This window comes from Pezoporus occidentalis, unplaced genomic scaffold, assembly GCF_034315485.1.
Source record: "Pezoporus occidentalis ecotype Australia unplaced genomic scaffold, CSIRO_AGI_Poc_V1 ctg421, whole genome shotgun sequence".
Lineage (NCBI taxonomy): Eukaryota > Metazoa > Chordata > Aves > Psittaciformes > Psittacidae > Pezoporus > Pezoporus occidentalis.
Genome location: NW_026915749.1, coordinates 57,160 through 73,110, shown reverse-complemented (window position 1 = coordinate 73,110; position 15,951 = coordinate 57,160). Strand labels below are relative to the sequence as shown.

Sequence of the window (15,951 nt, the reverse complement as noted above, 5' to 3'; positions counted from 1 at the left end):
CACAGCCTTTACGTAGCTGGCGGAGGCGGCCGCGGTTGCCTGGATCCAGCCAATTGTTAAATGGCCTCTTGGTTTTCAGGTCCACTTGCTGCTTGCTGGTTCAACGGCTGCAGCAGTCAGCACATCTGCCAACGTTAAACCCGTATCTCACGGTGTTTCTGGTAAACTGGCTCGGTTTCTGCTGGTGCTCTCTGCTCTCCAGCCTCTCAGTGTCATTGTGAAGCAGTTCTGGGCTGTTACAGAGCTGCTGGATTGAAAGGAATGGTCTCGATTCGCTTCTCTTTAAATCCCCCATCATTAACGCCCTGGGAGATGTGACAAGGTTGCTCAGTCTGGTCAAACGACATCCCCAAAGCCACTTTCACTGTGGTGTTCATGGGATATCACTGCTTCCCTTCCTGTTTTCGCAGTCTCCAAGGCCTTCCCTTGAGTTGATCCCTGGCTGTTGAGATGGTTCCAGATGAAATGAAACCAAGCGACCGAAGGCAGAGCAGTGGTGAAACTGCTGCAATATAGCCAAAGGCTCGAGCTCAAGGAAATACAGTCAGGTCTGGGGCTGCGTGGTCACAGTGACTCTCATTGTACCTTTTTTGCTACGAGAGGTTTCTGTTGTTTGGTCAGTATTGCAAATGCAGCCCAGAGTAGCACTGTTTTGCACAGTGCAACTTAAGAGTGTTATTATGAAGCCCTAAATGTAAATCCCAGTAGACCAATAATACCATAACAGGTCCTGTTAGAATCCTGCCCCTCCTGGAGCCAGAGGGGCTTGCTTCTATAAGAGGGCTCCTGTTCCTGTCAAGTGCTGGTTTAATGGTGCTAATGAGTGGAAGAACTTACTTCTCAACACCTGAACAGGACTTTTGGTCCCTTTCCACTGTGCTTGCTTTCTTCATGGCCTTGTGAAGTCAGGTTTAACTGGGGTTAGTGCCTGGTTTCAGTAATCTCTCTATGGACTGTTTTGCTAAGGTTGTAATTCATTTGTTCTGATACACTCCATCACCAGCTTAAGAGCAAAGAGGTAAAACTGTCAGAAAGCCAAGTTCCATTCCTCGGTAAGGAATCCCCTTGTATGTCCAATAACTCAACCTGATTCTTCCCTGCCTGCCACAACACAGCCCAAGGTGTTGCCTCCATCACAGAAAGGCAAGAGGGAGACAAGCAATTCCATGTAGTGTTGATGGATATTTTCCTGTAGTGGTTCCTCCTTCCTAGATTTTGTCCGAGATCGAAGCTGTGAGTGCCTGAACGAGCTGTGTTCATGGCATCTTCAAGCAGTCAGGATCTGGGCCCACAAAAAGGCTCTTTGCTTTGGAGGAAGACTCCAAACACCATCTGTTGGCTTTGTCAGGCAGGGGATGTGAAGAGCCTGGACTTGTGTTTTTCAGGAAACTCTGTCAGCCCCAGAACAGTAGCGGTTTTCAAGGAGAAGCACCTTCCCTGAGCCCACCCAAGGACAACGTGAACTCCAGCTCTCCTCCTCAGGTGGGTCATCCCTCTGCAAGGGTTGCTGGGGCTGTTTAGCACAGAGCAAGCAACCGGCCCCATCTGTTCTCGATGGGGCTGGCTGCTGGCCTTAGGTCCAGGCTGAGCTGCACCCTGTAATCACCTGCTGCTGAGGGCGCTTGGGTCAAGAGGTGGTTGGGGTTCAGTTCTGGTTTGTTAAGTTAGAGTCTTAATTCTGGGTTTCCTCAGCATCTGTTCCTCCTCTGGATGTGGTTCAGCCTATGGGGAGGATCTCTCACAGGGTGTCCCAGCTTTAGTTTTAAGGGCTGAGTTTTTGTCACAGCGCCTACCTCCCTCCTGGAGTTTCCTGGGAGAAGGAGCTTGTGTTTTCCTCATTACTAATAACTGACTGGAGCGAAGCAGTAATAAGCAGCTCCCAAACACGGCTGAGTTATTAAAAACCTTGACCTTTTGCAACCTAATTGCTGTGGCAGATCAGGGGCACGTTGCTCTACTCCTTGACTTGTGCAGATGCCAGTGCACGGAGCTGGGAAAAGTGCCTTTTGAGGGTTTCTCCAGGATGATGAACTGCAAAGGAGCTGCGTTTGCTTGGGTGTGAAGCAGGGCCTGGCCCCACTCTTCTTGCTGTCTCTTAGCACAGGCATTGCTTGCTAGCATTGTGAAATGCCAGGTTCCCTTCTCTGCTGTGGGTCAGCCCAGACAAGTTGAGTATTTATCCTCCTGCTGCCAATGGAATGTGTAATGCCTGCTTGTCTGGACAGACGCGCTGAGGATTAGTGGCAAAGAATATTAGCAGGTAAAGAAATTATGTGCTTTCTGGCTGCGAGAGGGAGGCAGCTCTCTATTGAGAGCAAGAACTGTGCAACTTGTTTGCCAGGTAGCTAATTCCAGATCTTCTGCTCTGCTGTGGGCCATGTTCGCTGTGGATAAAGAAGGGTCCCCTTCATTGGAGTTAGCTTGGAAAGCTGCAGTGCTGGGAAGAGGCTGGTCTGGGGCTTCTCTTAACCTGATTCTGACAGAAAGAGGTTGAAAAGGCCTCTTGCTGCTGGCTGGCCATGGTTTGAAAGGCATAGAGGTCTGTAGGGGGTGTTTGTGGTCTCCTGAGATGACCCCGTTGTGCCTTTGGGTGGTTGCTTGGTTTGGATCTAGCAGAGGCCAGTGAAACAGGGCCCATGGAAGACAAGTGTTTCCAGCAGTGCTTTTAACATGGCTCGTGTCCGGCAGCAAACCACAGACAGCTTCTTATTGTAAGCATTCACATCACAGAGCTATGATACTCCATAGCTGTAGTTCCTGTTTAGGGAAGGGGGTGTCTGCTGGTGGCTGCAGTCCTGGCAGAGGATTGGGATTTGGTAGTCTGGAATGTGAAATATTTTGGGGAAGTTCAGCTATGGGAGGAAAGCAAAGCAAAGGTTGGGCTGCAAGTTGTGAGGGAGCAGAGCAGGTATCACTGCATCTTCCACCTCGTAGCCAAAGAGGTGAGGTTGGTGAAGCTGGTGTTTGCTGGATTCAGAGACAGGAGAGTAGGAGATGGCAGCTCTTAGAGCTGCAGTCCAGGGGATGGCCCCTCCTTTGGGAGATGGACACTGTTGTGCTGGGGAGGCAGGTGGGGATGTTGCAGAGCCGGTTGGACACGCTGTCCCTGCCCCTTGAGCCCTGTGGCAGTGTGAGCAGCTCCTCTGTGTAATCACTGTGACGGGTGGGAAGGATTCCTGCTGCCGAGTGTGCCCTGAGACCCCGGGGAGCAAAGAGCAATAGGAATGGGGGGAAAGGAGCGGGTTGGTGGCTCCCTGTGAGAGCAGCCATGTTCCAGCCGGTTGCTCTTCCCTGTGAGGGTGCTGAGGCGCTGGCACAGGGTGCCCAGAGAAGCTGTGGCTGCCCCATCCCTGGCAGTGCTCAAGGCCAGGTTGGACACAGGGGCTTGGAGCAAGCTGCTCCAGTGGAAGGGGTCCCTGCCCATGGCAGGGGTTGGATCTGGAGGAGCTTTAAGGTCCCTTCCAACCCAAACCATTCCATGCTCCAGCTGCACTTCTGTGACAGAACAAACTTTCCATTTGCAACCCCATCACAGTCCTGCCTGAGACACCAAGAAAACAATACAAGAGCCAAAAGAAATAACCAAGCTATCGCTTGTTTTCCTCTGGGCACTAAATAAGCTCTGCTCAGAGTTCCTGCAGCCCCGTGCTGCCCAGCAGGCACCCACCACTGCACTGATGCCTCTCCAAGGTAATTTTTGGCTGGCTCCGGCTGGCCTGAGCCCAGTATCTGTAGCTCTGGCTCTGCATCGAGCTCTTCCTGCTGATGGATGGATGGGTTCTGCCACAGCGCAGCTTCCCCAGGCCAAGCCGCAGTCTGTAAGCAAAGGTATTGGCACATGGAGCTTCTCCAAGCCCTGCCTGCGAGTGCCCAGGTGGGGCAGATGGGGACAGTTGGGATCTGCTGCTCTCTCTGCTTTAAAAAGGGGGTACTTTGGGTCACGTTGGCTTCTGAAAGTGCTGATGTCCTTTTTTTGCCTTAAACTCTGAGAACTTGCCAGTTGACACGCTTCCCTCTTCCGCGCAGTGCCTCTTCCTTGAGAAGAGGAAGAAGTGCTATTCCTGGGTAAAACTGAGCACAGAGCTGGTAAGATCAGTTGGGAATAAAATGAACTTGTGAATCCCTCCCTGCTCCAGAGGTCTGAGCGCATCCTTCCTTCGCAGGGACTTGGAGAGGCTTTGAGTGTCGTGCCATGAGCAGAAGGATGAGTGCAGGACAGGGGTTTACTTCTGAAGGGCTGGATTTCAAATCAGAGGCTGGGAGAACAGGCTGGCTTGCACGGCCTCTGTATGACTGGTGCAGGAGATCCGTAATTGCTGATGGGATTGGGGTGGTCTATAAGCACTTCCACCAAGCCACGGGCTCCAGAGCAGCTTTTCAGGAAGGGGCTTGGGATGCATCAGCTTCTGGAGGACCTGGTGGTGCTGGAGCATGTGTGCAGGCCCAGGCTCCGAGCTGGGACACTCACTGGCAGCATTCCTGATGGCACAGCTCTTTCTCTGCGGATACTCCTTGGTTCTCTGGTTGTGCACTACCACCTAGTGGTAACAGCCCCCAGAGCCTGGCCTCAGGACCTCAGAATGACTTCCTCTTCCCTTTTCCTTCCCCAGAAACGATCCCAGCCTCTGGAGTTCATCGACCCCCTGGCCAACAAAAAGCCCAGGATCTCGCATTTAGCTCACAGGACTCAACCCACGTTCAACGGGAAGCTGAGCTCCTCCAACGGGAAGGACGCGCCTGCCCCTGCGCTGCCGCCGGCGCTCCCGGAGGCCGTGAGCTCCAGCTCCAGCCTCCCGGTGCTGGAGCTGCCCAGGCCTCACGATCCCCTTTCGGATGTCAGCAATGACCTGGCTCACAACGGCAGAGACTGTGAGAACCCGGAGCCGGCTGACAGACTGACTCACCCCCTGCCAACAGACTGTGCCCAGACCAGCAAACACAACTGCAGCTCGTACGTAAAAACCAAGAAGAAATCCAAAAAGCACAAAGATAAGGAGAAGGAGAGGAAGGAGAAGAAAACCGAAGAGAAATGCAAAGAGGAGAAGCAGAACTGTGAAGTAATTAAAAACGCTGACTTAGGTAGTGTTCCCCAGGAGCAGGTCACAGGTACGTGCACTCCCAGGGATGCTCCTGCACTCCCTGTGCCGAGATAAGGGTGGGATCAGCTCTGTGTGATTTGTGCTCGGGGTCTATTTGAGGAATTAGGCTGTATGTCCACTGGCAGAGAGCGTGTGAGTGAAGCACCATCACTGCCCCTACCTGCAGCCCAACAAACGTGCTTCCTCTCAAAAGGGGCTATCAGGTTTTTCCTGTCTAACCTTTCGTGCTGTTTGGAGCTGCCTCGGAGCGTGTCGTGTTTCTCCTTGTTAAATTAAAAGCTGTATGAATATCTGGGATGAAAGGCAGGCATCGGGATGTGTTGGTCGGAGCAGCAGCCCTGCCTGGTTCCTTACGGCTTGCATTTGGTGCTGTGATGACTCTTGTATTGATTTTAAGCTCGGTGATGAAACGTGAGTCACAAAAGCTTTGAATGTTGGATATAGCAGAAGTGACAGCTGAGTCCTGGGATAGACGTTGTTAAAGCAGGACACAACCAGCTCTTCCAGCCTGAAAGAGCTTCCTTGCTGTAGCCCATTATTACTCTGATCTCTCCCTTTGAGGACTACCACAACAGTGAATCTCTTGCCCACTGAGATGCAATGAAAATGTTTTCTCCCAAACCAGCCTATCTCTAAGTCAGTTCTGCAAAGTCTTAGAGCAGAGAATACACATAGGCCAATGCAGTCCATCACCTTGCCTGCTGCTTTCGTGTTTCCTGCTGTTTCACTGGGCTTTGATAGACTCCCAGAGCAGTTCCCTGCAGTCCCCATCTGATGCTAAATGTCTTTTTGTATCCATCTCGTTTCCCTTTCTCCCGTTACTGCTTTCAAAGTTCCTCTTCATGCTTGGTGCATGGAAATGGGCCCATTTTGCCTCACAAAGGCAAATAACTTCACATGGAAACTGATTTGTTGAATTCCTGGGAAGGGAGAGAGCTTCATGGGACATTGGGGTTAGTGTCTTCTTTTCCATGTACCTCGTGCCTGGAATGGGGGTGAAGATACACCCACACCTTCTCCCTGTAGATGGGTGTCTTTGTCAGTGTTCCTTTGTACCACAATACCCTGAATCCTTTGGGAAGTTGCTGACCCTTTCCCACCTTTTCTGCTTGACAGCCCTTTGTTCGTGGGGTTTGTTCCTGCTGCACCCTGATGGATGGGAGGTAACAAATCCGAGCTGGATTTGGGAGCGAGCATAAACAGGATGTGGTCAGTGAGTGGCTGCTTGGGCCTTGCACAGCCAGCTCACGTCTGGCTGGGATCTCTTCCTTCTGCGCCTTACTTCATGCCGATAACTTGGGCCTAACCCTGCTCCTTTGCTCTGCAGCCAAGGGCTGATGCCTTCTCCAGGCCCCCCTGGTCCAGGGGCTGCAGGGAAGCGGAGTTTTCCCGGGGAGGTTTGTTCAGGAGGCTCTGGAGGGACCTTCAGGCTCCTTTCGGCAGTCAGTAGGTGGCACTCACAGGCAAAATAAACCCTTTAAACCTCCTGGTTCTCCCTTCTCCTCCACGATCTTCCTTGCCCGCGTTCCGGCTCTTCCTTGCCCACGTTCTGACTCTTCTTCCCCATGTCTGCATCTTTCACGCTGGTGGTCAGGTAGGGACAAAAGCAGGGTTGGCTGCAGTAGGAATTTGAGGCTGGGGCGTTCAGAATGACGCTGGGTTTTCTGCCATTCTTCCATTCTCCTCAGGAAAGCTTTTCCATGGAAATTCAGGGGGAAAACAGCTTTCAAAAAGCTAGAATCAGGCTGTTGCTTTTACTTGCCTGGCTTCATTCCTTGGGTGCTTCGTGCTCCCTACAGTTCCTCTGGGTAATGACTGTACAGTGGCAGTGTAGGTGAGTGCAGCGGTGGGTGAGGCGTGGGGCTCACACCTCCCTTTCCTGTGCATCTCTGGGGCGATGGAGCAGTCAAGGCTCTGCTTACTCTAAGTAACAGACTTGGAAAGAAGAAACACCCTTCTGCAAAGCACTTGAGTTCAATCCTTTGCAGCCTTCTCCACTTGCCTCTTATTTTACTGCCTGCTCATGGATTTTCTGCTTAGGACTTGAAGTCTAATACACAGTCGGTGAGAAATAGCCCATTTCAAAGCTGTATTCAACTGCTTTCTTCCTCCAGGCTAATAATCCAGCGTCTGGATTGTGTTGAGGGATGGGGCTGGGTTTAGGCTCACATTCAGAATCCTGTTCTTCCTGAGGTCTTTGGTCCATTCACTTAAGCTTTGCTTGATTCATGTTTCTTCAGCTTCAGAGAGCAGAGAGTGCTTGGATTTGCCTACAGGGAGGTGAGGAAAAAGCTGTCTGCCTTAGGAACCTCTCTGTTGTACCCTATGGAAGTCTGGAGCATTACGAGTAGGAGTCTGAACCTGTAGATTAGTCACAGGGATCTACATAGTGTGAAATCAGGAGAGAAGTCCCTGCACCTTGCTCAGCTCTCTTCTGCTCATAAACCTGTGGTGCACTTCAGCAGTGGTGGGGTCACTTCTTCCACCCTGCACACAAGGTTTAGGAGCTTGGCTTGTACTAAACTGTGTATTGCAGCTGAGGTTCTGAATGGGAAGTTGAATTGTGCAGAGCTTTGAAGTGTAATGTTGTCTATAAACAAGTTTTCCTTCTTTTCCATCCCCCCAGGTTTAAATGGAACATGCAATAATTCTAGTGTACCAACATCAACTTCAGAAATGCCAGATTATTTATTGTAAGTATATTTATCAGTCATACCATCACTTTGGGACCATGGTTCAAGCTAAAAATCACAATACTGGGGATTTGTGTCCATTATTTCTTGATAGAACTTTCAGGTTCTATCAAGAGAAACTATTTATGAGGTTACTCATTTAAAGAAAATGAGTAACTGCACCTTGGTAGTGCCTTAGACTACGCTTGATCTCAGGTCTGTTCTTTACCTCCTCGTGGAGCTCAGGGTTATCTTCCCATGAACTGGTTGTTAAAGTACTTCCAGAAACATCCCGTGCCTTGAAGGGGTTTGGAAGGATTAAACATCTCCATGTTCCAGGTGGGAACTCTGGGAGGAAATGATCTGCTTTTGTGTTACGGAAGACAGAGCGAGACAGGATTTTGAGAGGTTGGCTCATTCCTCCCCTGTTCAGAGCCAAGATCATCTCCATAAAGCAGTGAAATGCTCTTCTCTGCGAGGTTACAATCTGTGGGTTGGGATGGGAGTTATTTCACCTCTTGACTTCTTAAACAGATCCCCTTGAGGTTAATTAAACAATACACTCATCTGCTGGAGCTCAGAAACCTGCATAAACCCAACCCTGTTACAGGCAAAGCTCCGGTAGCGAGGAGATGAACCTGTGGCTGATACTCCCTTGGGCACCTCAGCCTGGGGTTTTAATGCCGTCACTCAGGGAAGAGATGAAGGAGAAGGAGGTAGAGGAGGCCTCCATCCCCTCCGCTCTGCAGGCACAGTCACTGGAGCTGACTGGAGGAGAGATGGGGTTCCTGGGTGGTTGCACAACTGTTGGCTGGTCAAACAGCCACTTGGAGGGGACATTTCCAATGCCATTCAGATGATTGCAGGCGCCTGTTGGTATTTTCTTGCAACATGTGCAGATCCCTCCCTTAGAGGGATATTACAGCTCCTCAGTCCACCTCCAAAGGAATAGCGTGAGGTTTATGGCCTCCTGTAGGGTCTGTTGTCTCACCTTTTGGTACCATCTGGCTAGTTTGAGGGTGAGCTTCTTAAATTATAAGAGCCGTTGCTGCTGTCTTCATCATGGAGGCATGTGTGTTCATGTGCTTCCATGGAGTGCTGCGGTCAGCTCTGGGGCCCCCAGCGCAAGAAGGACGGAGAGGGAGATGGAGCCAGGCTGAGAGAGCTGGGCTTGTTCAGCCTAAATCCCAGCTTGATACCAGGTTAGCTTATAGGTGTTCATGCACTGAGCTGGCAGTGCTGCAGGCAGTGAGGTGGCACATTAGAGTCATCACATAGAAAAAGCTGAGTTTTACCATCAGAGAGGAGCGGCTGCTGGGCCTTCTGCAGCATTCCAGGTTTAATGGCTTTTTGTTGGGCTGAAGAACTTTCAAAGGGCCTCAGAGGCACATCTGTTAAACAAGAGCTCTTGTGTTCACTTCACGTTGGGTATCTTCAGAAGGTAGAGGAGATACAGTCAGTCTATTCAGCGTGGCTGCTTGTCGTGTGCTTGCCACGTAATCTTCCTGTGAGCATTTTGCAATGATAGCTGAATGCTTTTTGTGTTCCTTTAAAGACTCTTAACACTGGAAGCATCGTATTCCTGCTGTTCCAATGGTTGGCACAGATGCAGAACTCCATGTTCTGCAGGACAGCGGGAGTTAGAAAAGCTGTAGCAGTGCTATCTGAGTGTCCTCCTACACCCTCAGCTGCTCCCAGGTTTTGCTGTACCTGCATATTCCACACTTATCTGGTATAGATAGGAGATTTTGGGAGCAAACACTGTCTTGTTCTGCACAGAAGTCAAGGCAATAATGCTGATGGTTACCTTCTCACTTCTGTAATGCAAGTTGAAGAGGTTGTATTTTGTTTTCCAATGCAGTCACCTGCTGGACTGCACCTGGGCTGGGCATTGCAGTGTTCACACTGTGAGAGCAGCTTTCCTAAGCCAACAACTCCCTTATTCTCCCTGCAGAAAATACGCAGCCATTTCCTCCTCGGAGCAGCGTCAGAGTTACAAGAACGACTTCAATGCAGAGTACAGCGAGTACAGAGACTTGCACGCCCGGATAGAGAGGATAACGCGGCGCTTTACGCAGCTGGATGCCAAGCTGAAGCAGCTCCTGCAGGGCACTGAGGAATACAAGGTAGAAACAGCACTGAAAAGCCACTTCTACAAGTGGCAACGCTGCCACTCGGTGCAGTCACTGTGGACGTGGGGCTCTTGGGGCTGGGTTGGTGGCTGCAGAACGTGCAGGCAGCTTGACAGCTCTGAGGACTGTTCTTAAAACAGCTCTGTGTTCTTTCGGTTTCGGGCTGGAGCACACATCATGGTACTTGTTGACAAGGAAAGGCCTCAGTGAGACAATTGGTGTCTTTAGCCAAAAGCTGCTGGAAGCTATTAGTGTATCCCAGCCAGAAAACTCATACTTGCACATATGGTAGCATATCGGGGCTGGAAGGGGAGTTAGCACGGGGTCATCTGTTGCTCTGGAATCTTTGATCTTAATAATGGAGCATTATTTGACTTGTCAGGCTGATTTTGAAAGAGCTTTAGCTATTCATTATCTTGAGAAAGTTAAGTCTCACTGAGTATAATAAACAGATTTTTACAGAGCACCTATTGTGCTAAACCCCTTTTCCTCCCTCCAACATCCTTCCCCTCTCCAAGAAGTTCAGTGACTCCTCACTGAGTTCTCTTTCTATCCTGGGGAAAAAGGAGTCTGGAGTTTTGGAGGCAATGGCAGTTATTCTGCAGTCCAGGTGCCTGTTACAGGTAATTCCCGTGGCTGGGGAATGGGGCCTGATCCTTCCAGTACTTGTGGTGTCAGCACCAATATAGTCATGGAGTCATCGAGGTGTCGGATCTCATGGGAGGGAGTAGATTTGGGTCGTTACTTAGAGGAAACGTGGACATTGAGCCATCAGGGAATGGCACCAGTTGCAGTAGGGTGCAGGACTCTGGAATGTAATCAGCTCTCTTTTCCTTTTTAGACCATCCATGATCAAATTTTACAGGAATACCGGAAAATTAAAAAGGTAAGGAAAAACAGCCACAAAAAAACAGGCTTTTGGGTGGTGCCTCTGGTGTGACTGAAAGAGATGGGCACTTGCCAAGTGCAAATCCCAGTTCTGAAGCCATTCTAGCAGATCTTTGTTCAGCTTGAGCCTGTCCCAGAAGTGGTCTTTTCCTGGATCAGAAAGGGTCTGGGGGGGAGCTGGGACTGCTCTGGGATCCTGGGAAGCATTCAGCCTTGTTAGTGGCGTGCCAGCACAAGAATGAATGTGTTAAATTAGTGCCTTTATCCCATCAAGTGAAAGAACAGCCTGTATTTCAGAATGCACAGGCTGGGTGATAACAGCATTCACCAGGGTCCTCCAAGTCTTGGGGTCTGCTGCTATGTGGGGAATGAGCTGAGGAATCACTTGGGTGCATAGTCCCCAGTGGGCCATGGTGCATGCAGAATACTTCCTATCTCTGTATCTGTATCTAAAGCATCCATACACCAGGGGTGGTTTGTTTTCTTTTCAATCTATGGATACAGAACCGTGTTCTCCCGAGGGATTTAGGAGCTTTTGGAAGAGATTCCCTGTGTGTTGCAAGCCCATCTTTTTTGTAAAGCTCCCAGGCTTGCACAGCTTGGGCAGGTGATGCCTCCTGGAAGCTGAAGTGTGCCCAGGTCAGGCTGAGCCCTTTGAGGAGGCTCCTGGAGATGGGTACTCATGAGAAGGGATTTTGTTCTTTACCTTGTTTGGCCAGAGTGGGTTCATTTTAAGTAGGCATCTACTCCTCCAGCTAGAAAAGCTTCAGTCCGTGGTCAGCCATTGATGCTCTGAGGTCTGGTGGCCTCGGGTCAGCATGGGTGTCACTGAGTTGGGAAGAACTGCCTCCCATCACCGCGTTTTCGTTTCTCTTTACAGACTAACCCCAATTACAGCCAAGAGAAGAACCGCTGCGAATACCTCCACAACAAACTGGCTCATATTAAGAAACTGATAGCAGAGTATGACCAGCAGCAGTTCTAGCTGGCGCTGATCTGGACTGGGGAGGGCAAAATAAAAGACACCCGGATGTTCCGTTCCCTTTTGTACAACTAGATTCCTTTCAGAGCGTTAATTCCTCCTGGTTGAAGAAGTTGGGGATGACTTGCGATGATGCTGAAGCTGTCCTGGCCACGTCGGAGCTGGGTTGCAAACCCAGTGCCTGGCATGGGCCTGTTGGGTTTTAGCCTCTCTGAATGTTGGAATGTAACAAATGGCAAACCAGAAAACACATAAAAAACCCCCTCTGCTTATTTGAAGCCAGCGTTTGACACTTAAGGGAAAACTGACCTAAAGTGACCGAAGCTCCCAAAGGTTAAGAATCAGTAGTTTTCATGGATTAAAGTTTGGCATGAAGTGTAATTTTACCCAGGTCCACTGGGTTACAGTAAATTGTCCTTCAGATGGTGAGGAACTGGAATGCTGCTAGGTGACCTCCTGCTCTGGCACCTGCGACTGTTCATATGCAAGCTGTCTGCTCCACATGGCACCGTGTTAAATACACCAAGTACCCAGAGCTCTCGTTGTTTGTTCCTGCTTTTGTCATCTCCGGTGTGTTGCTCTCTTGAGGTGGTTGTGTCAGGAGGAGGGGATCAGCCCCCGGGCTCCTGCCCCATGGCCTCGTGCAGGGTGGATCCCTGCTGTGTAAATCACAGCCCCTCTTTCCTGTTCTCCACTTGTGTGTCTGGAAGCAGCGGGTGGAAGTGTCTTGCTGTGACCTCCCCAGCATGCGTGGGCCAGTGCCTGCATTAACCTCCACGTCCCAGGGCTGGGAAGATCGAGACCTGTCTTTGACTTTTGTAACTTTCTACCAAGGCAGCCAATTTTCTTAATTGCTGATGAGACTTTGGTCTATTTTTGTATGGAAAAAAAAAAGGACAAAACAAGCATCTTTTTCTAAATCTGTGCCTCCCTTTCCCTTTCAGGCCGAGTGTTTCAGACCCTTTTCCTCTCTTCCAACCGCAGTATTACTGAAGCTTATCGGATAGTGTCCCAGAGGAGTTGCCACCTGTACTGACCCATCAGAGCAGAGGAGGTGGGAGGGACACACACACACACACACACACACGATGCTTTCTCCTTCTGGTTTTTGTGTCTTTCCAAAGAAGCAGCAGCAGAAACTCGCTCTGAGAGCAGACACCAGAGCCATGAGAGCAGTAAGGTAGCACTTTCCCATGCGGGTCACTTCCACTCTCGTGCTCTATCAGCCAGCTTCTGCTGCAGTCTTTCTTCTTGATTTTTGTGGTTTTGTTTCTGGACTTGAAGGGAACATTTTGAAGAGTATAGCCAGGGTGTGAGAAACACTCCAAAAAGCACAAAGGTGGCCTTTAACTCTGCTGTTTCTTTCTCTCCCCTCTCCCCTTTTTAATCCTGCCAGCCTGCGTGATTTGACTTCTTCCCGCTTCCGTTTATCTCAGAGTAAAGGATTCCTTTCCCGTGGCATCTCCTTCCCTTGGAGGTTGCACTGAAGAGTCTTTCACCCTTTGAAGGAGAGTGGAATGGCAGAGTTAAGGAGGGAAACAGTTCTGACACAAGGAGGATTTGATCCTTTCCCTGCTCTCCCCAAAAAGTGGGTCCATCTGCTGTATTGAAAACGAGAAGAAATAATTCCTAACAATTCCATTCTGGCTGCATGGGTTTTGCTGCATTGTCCAGCCAGAGGCACCGCTTTGCTTTGTCACACGCTGTGCTCTGAGTTTCTCTCCCTGTAGCATCACCTCAGCGTTCACCAGGACTTTGCCATCCCATTCTCCAAACAGAGCCTGCGCCTGAGCCCCTCGGGCCGTGGTCCATGGACTTGCACAGCCACCTTGTTCTGCTGCTCTGCAAAACCAAACCCGCTCCCAAACGGGGCAGTGGAGGAGAGGAGGGAAGAGATGTGGTGCCTAAGGAGCACTGTGGGGTGAGCACCCCAAAAGCCTCACTTAGGGAAGTCCCAACGAGCATCTCTGGGCTCGGGGAACGCTTTGGTTCCATCTCTTCTTCTCCAACGAAAGCCAAGTGGAGGTGAGGGAGATGCTTCTCCTGCAGCTCTGCCCGTTTGTGGAGCGCTGCTGCCTCCTGTGCTGCTGCTCATCAGGGAAAACTGGAAAATGCACATTAAAGGCAAGGAGCTTTTGTCCAGAAGACTTTGTCCTCCTGCTCGGTGGGCTCTTGCCACGTGCTCGGTGCACAAGTCTCTTGAGCAGTAAGTGGTGGCTGGTGCCCATGTCCAGGCTCCAAGTCCAACAGAACTCCCTGTGCACTGAGGTGGCTTTCCCTGGCGCTGCAGGGATTGGGATTCACTGCACACCCCAGACCTGCGAGCGGTTCCCATGCGGCAGCAAGGCCCAATTCCTGCTTTTCCCAGCCCGAGCTGCGGGGCTCGGTGGGACTTTGACCTCCAAGTGGTGCATGAGGAGCTCCGGTGGCAGAAGGGGCAGCAGCTGCAGCCCCAGGATGAGTAAATCCTTCCATGGAAACACTTCTTCTGATCCTTAATATTTTGAATGGGGTTTTCTTGTTGCTTTGGGGGGGGGGGGGGGAGGGATAGAGATGGATCCCGATCTTTATACATCTGCTATAAGATATTTTTGCAAACAGAGTTGTATACAGAGCTGTATTGTGTACATTGACATGTATATTCTGGAACTTCTAAAATTTGAATATAAAAAAAAGAGAAACCCTGAAACTATTTAATGAATATCCAAACTGTGAGCCCCAACTAAGCATCCACCACCTTCCCGCTTCCCTTTTCTTTGGCCTGTGTTCAAGAGCTGTAGTCAAATCTGCCTTTTCCTTTCTTTTTCTTTTTAGAAATGATGAAGCTAGGCAAATTTTGTGCTTTTTGGGTTAACTAGAAACCAGTTGTAGGTGATTAAGTATGATCTTAACTTATTGATACTGTGTTTTCCTTTGTAATATTGTACTGTGGATAAAAACTATATTGAGCCATGGAGTTGGAGTTTACAAAAGAGCTTTTCACTTTGCCAAAATGTTACAGTTTAAAGGCAGCATAGTCTTCAGCTTTCCTAATCTTTTCTTAAGAGCTGGTGTCTTTTTTGTACACTGAGAAGCTGAATGCTGATTTTGCAACATATAATAAATTCACTGTATTGGAAAACAAGCAGACAATAAGGTTGTGTCTTTCTTTTCAGTGCTGCTTAACTGTGAGGGAACTCGACAGGGAAAGGTGATAAATGGCTGGCGTGGAGTTGGGAAGCAGGAAGCTTAAAGGAACCGAGGCAGTTGAAGTGTCAGAGCAGGCGGTAAGAAACAGGAGGAAGGTGCTTGGTGTGGCCAAGAGCAAGGGCATCGTTCCCCTTCCCAGTGGGATCGGCCTCTCCATCCCGTGCCAGGAGCTGGGGTGTTCCTGCTCCAGCAGAGGTGGCTGGAGGCTCTCAGAGAGGCACCGAGCCCTGGTGCTGGTGATGCAGAGTTGCAGCCTGGAGGGGTGCTGGCAAGCGGGATCCTCACTGCTTCCCTCGGGATGGGCGATGCTGGAGCTCCCTGGGCTATGGCAGCACGTAGCCCCCGGGGAGCCTCCAGACCTGCTTCTCAGGTGCCTCCCTCCGGCTCCTGGAGCCGGGTTTGCCCCGTGCACACCCTCTGTTGGGTGAATCACATCCATGGGGAGCTGGAATGGGAACGGGCTGGCTGAGCCTGGCACAGCCGCTGCCTCCCACCTCCACCCCCGGCCCTGACTCATCCCGCTGGAGCTCGGGATGCAAATAGCTCGGCTGCAGTGAGCCCCTGTCCCTTCCTCTGCGGGCACAGCGCCTGCTTGCTCGGGTCCTGGCTCTGCTGCTCGCTGTGCCTGGAGCATAAAATCACTCGGTACCAAAGTACCCTCTGAGCAGCTTCTGGTTTCCTTCTGCTTTGGGACCCCCTCCTCTTAACAGAGTGTGAGAGGCACAGGTTCACTGGGCTGGAGCCCGCAGGTGTGGGCAGAGGATCTTGCTTGATCCACCCCTATCCCCAGTGAGCCTGTGCTCACCTGCAGCTCGCTGGGTTCAGTGCAGGGTTCTGGGTTCTACCTGCAAACAACAACAGAATCCCAGCCTGATTTGAGTGGGAAGGGGCCTTAAAACTCCTCCAAGTGCTGTCAGAGGGATGTCTTGGCTGTGTTTGAAGCGGGAGATGGACAGGGAGGTCTTTGGTCCCGTCTCACCAGCATTCAT

General features: G+C 50.6%; 1 protein-coding gene across 1 annotated transcript in view; it reads left to right on the top strand.

Annotated features, from left to right (window-relative positions):
- The window catches only part of ELL (elongation factor for RNA polymerase II), a 47,409-nt gene extending 35,101 nt beyond the window's left edge, over positions 1-12,308 (top strand). The window contains exons 7-12 of the mRNA XM_062634332.1: positions 1,386-1,482; positions 4,611-5,106; positions 7,726-7,792; positions 9,726-9,897; positions 10,745-10,789; positions 11,672-12,308. Coding sequence (XP_062490316.1) covers positions 1,386-1,482; positions 4,611-5,106; positions 7,726-7,792; positions 9,726-9,897; positions 10,745-10,789; positions 11,672-11,776 — 982 coding nt within the window. The 3' untranslated portion in view covers positions 11,777-12,308. The remainder of the gene's footprint in view (positions 1-1,385; positions 1,483-4,610; positions 5,107-7,725; positions 7,793-9,725; positions 9,898-10,744; positions 10,790-11,671) is intronic.
- Positions 12,309-15,951: the final 3,643 nt, after the last annotated feature.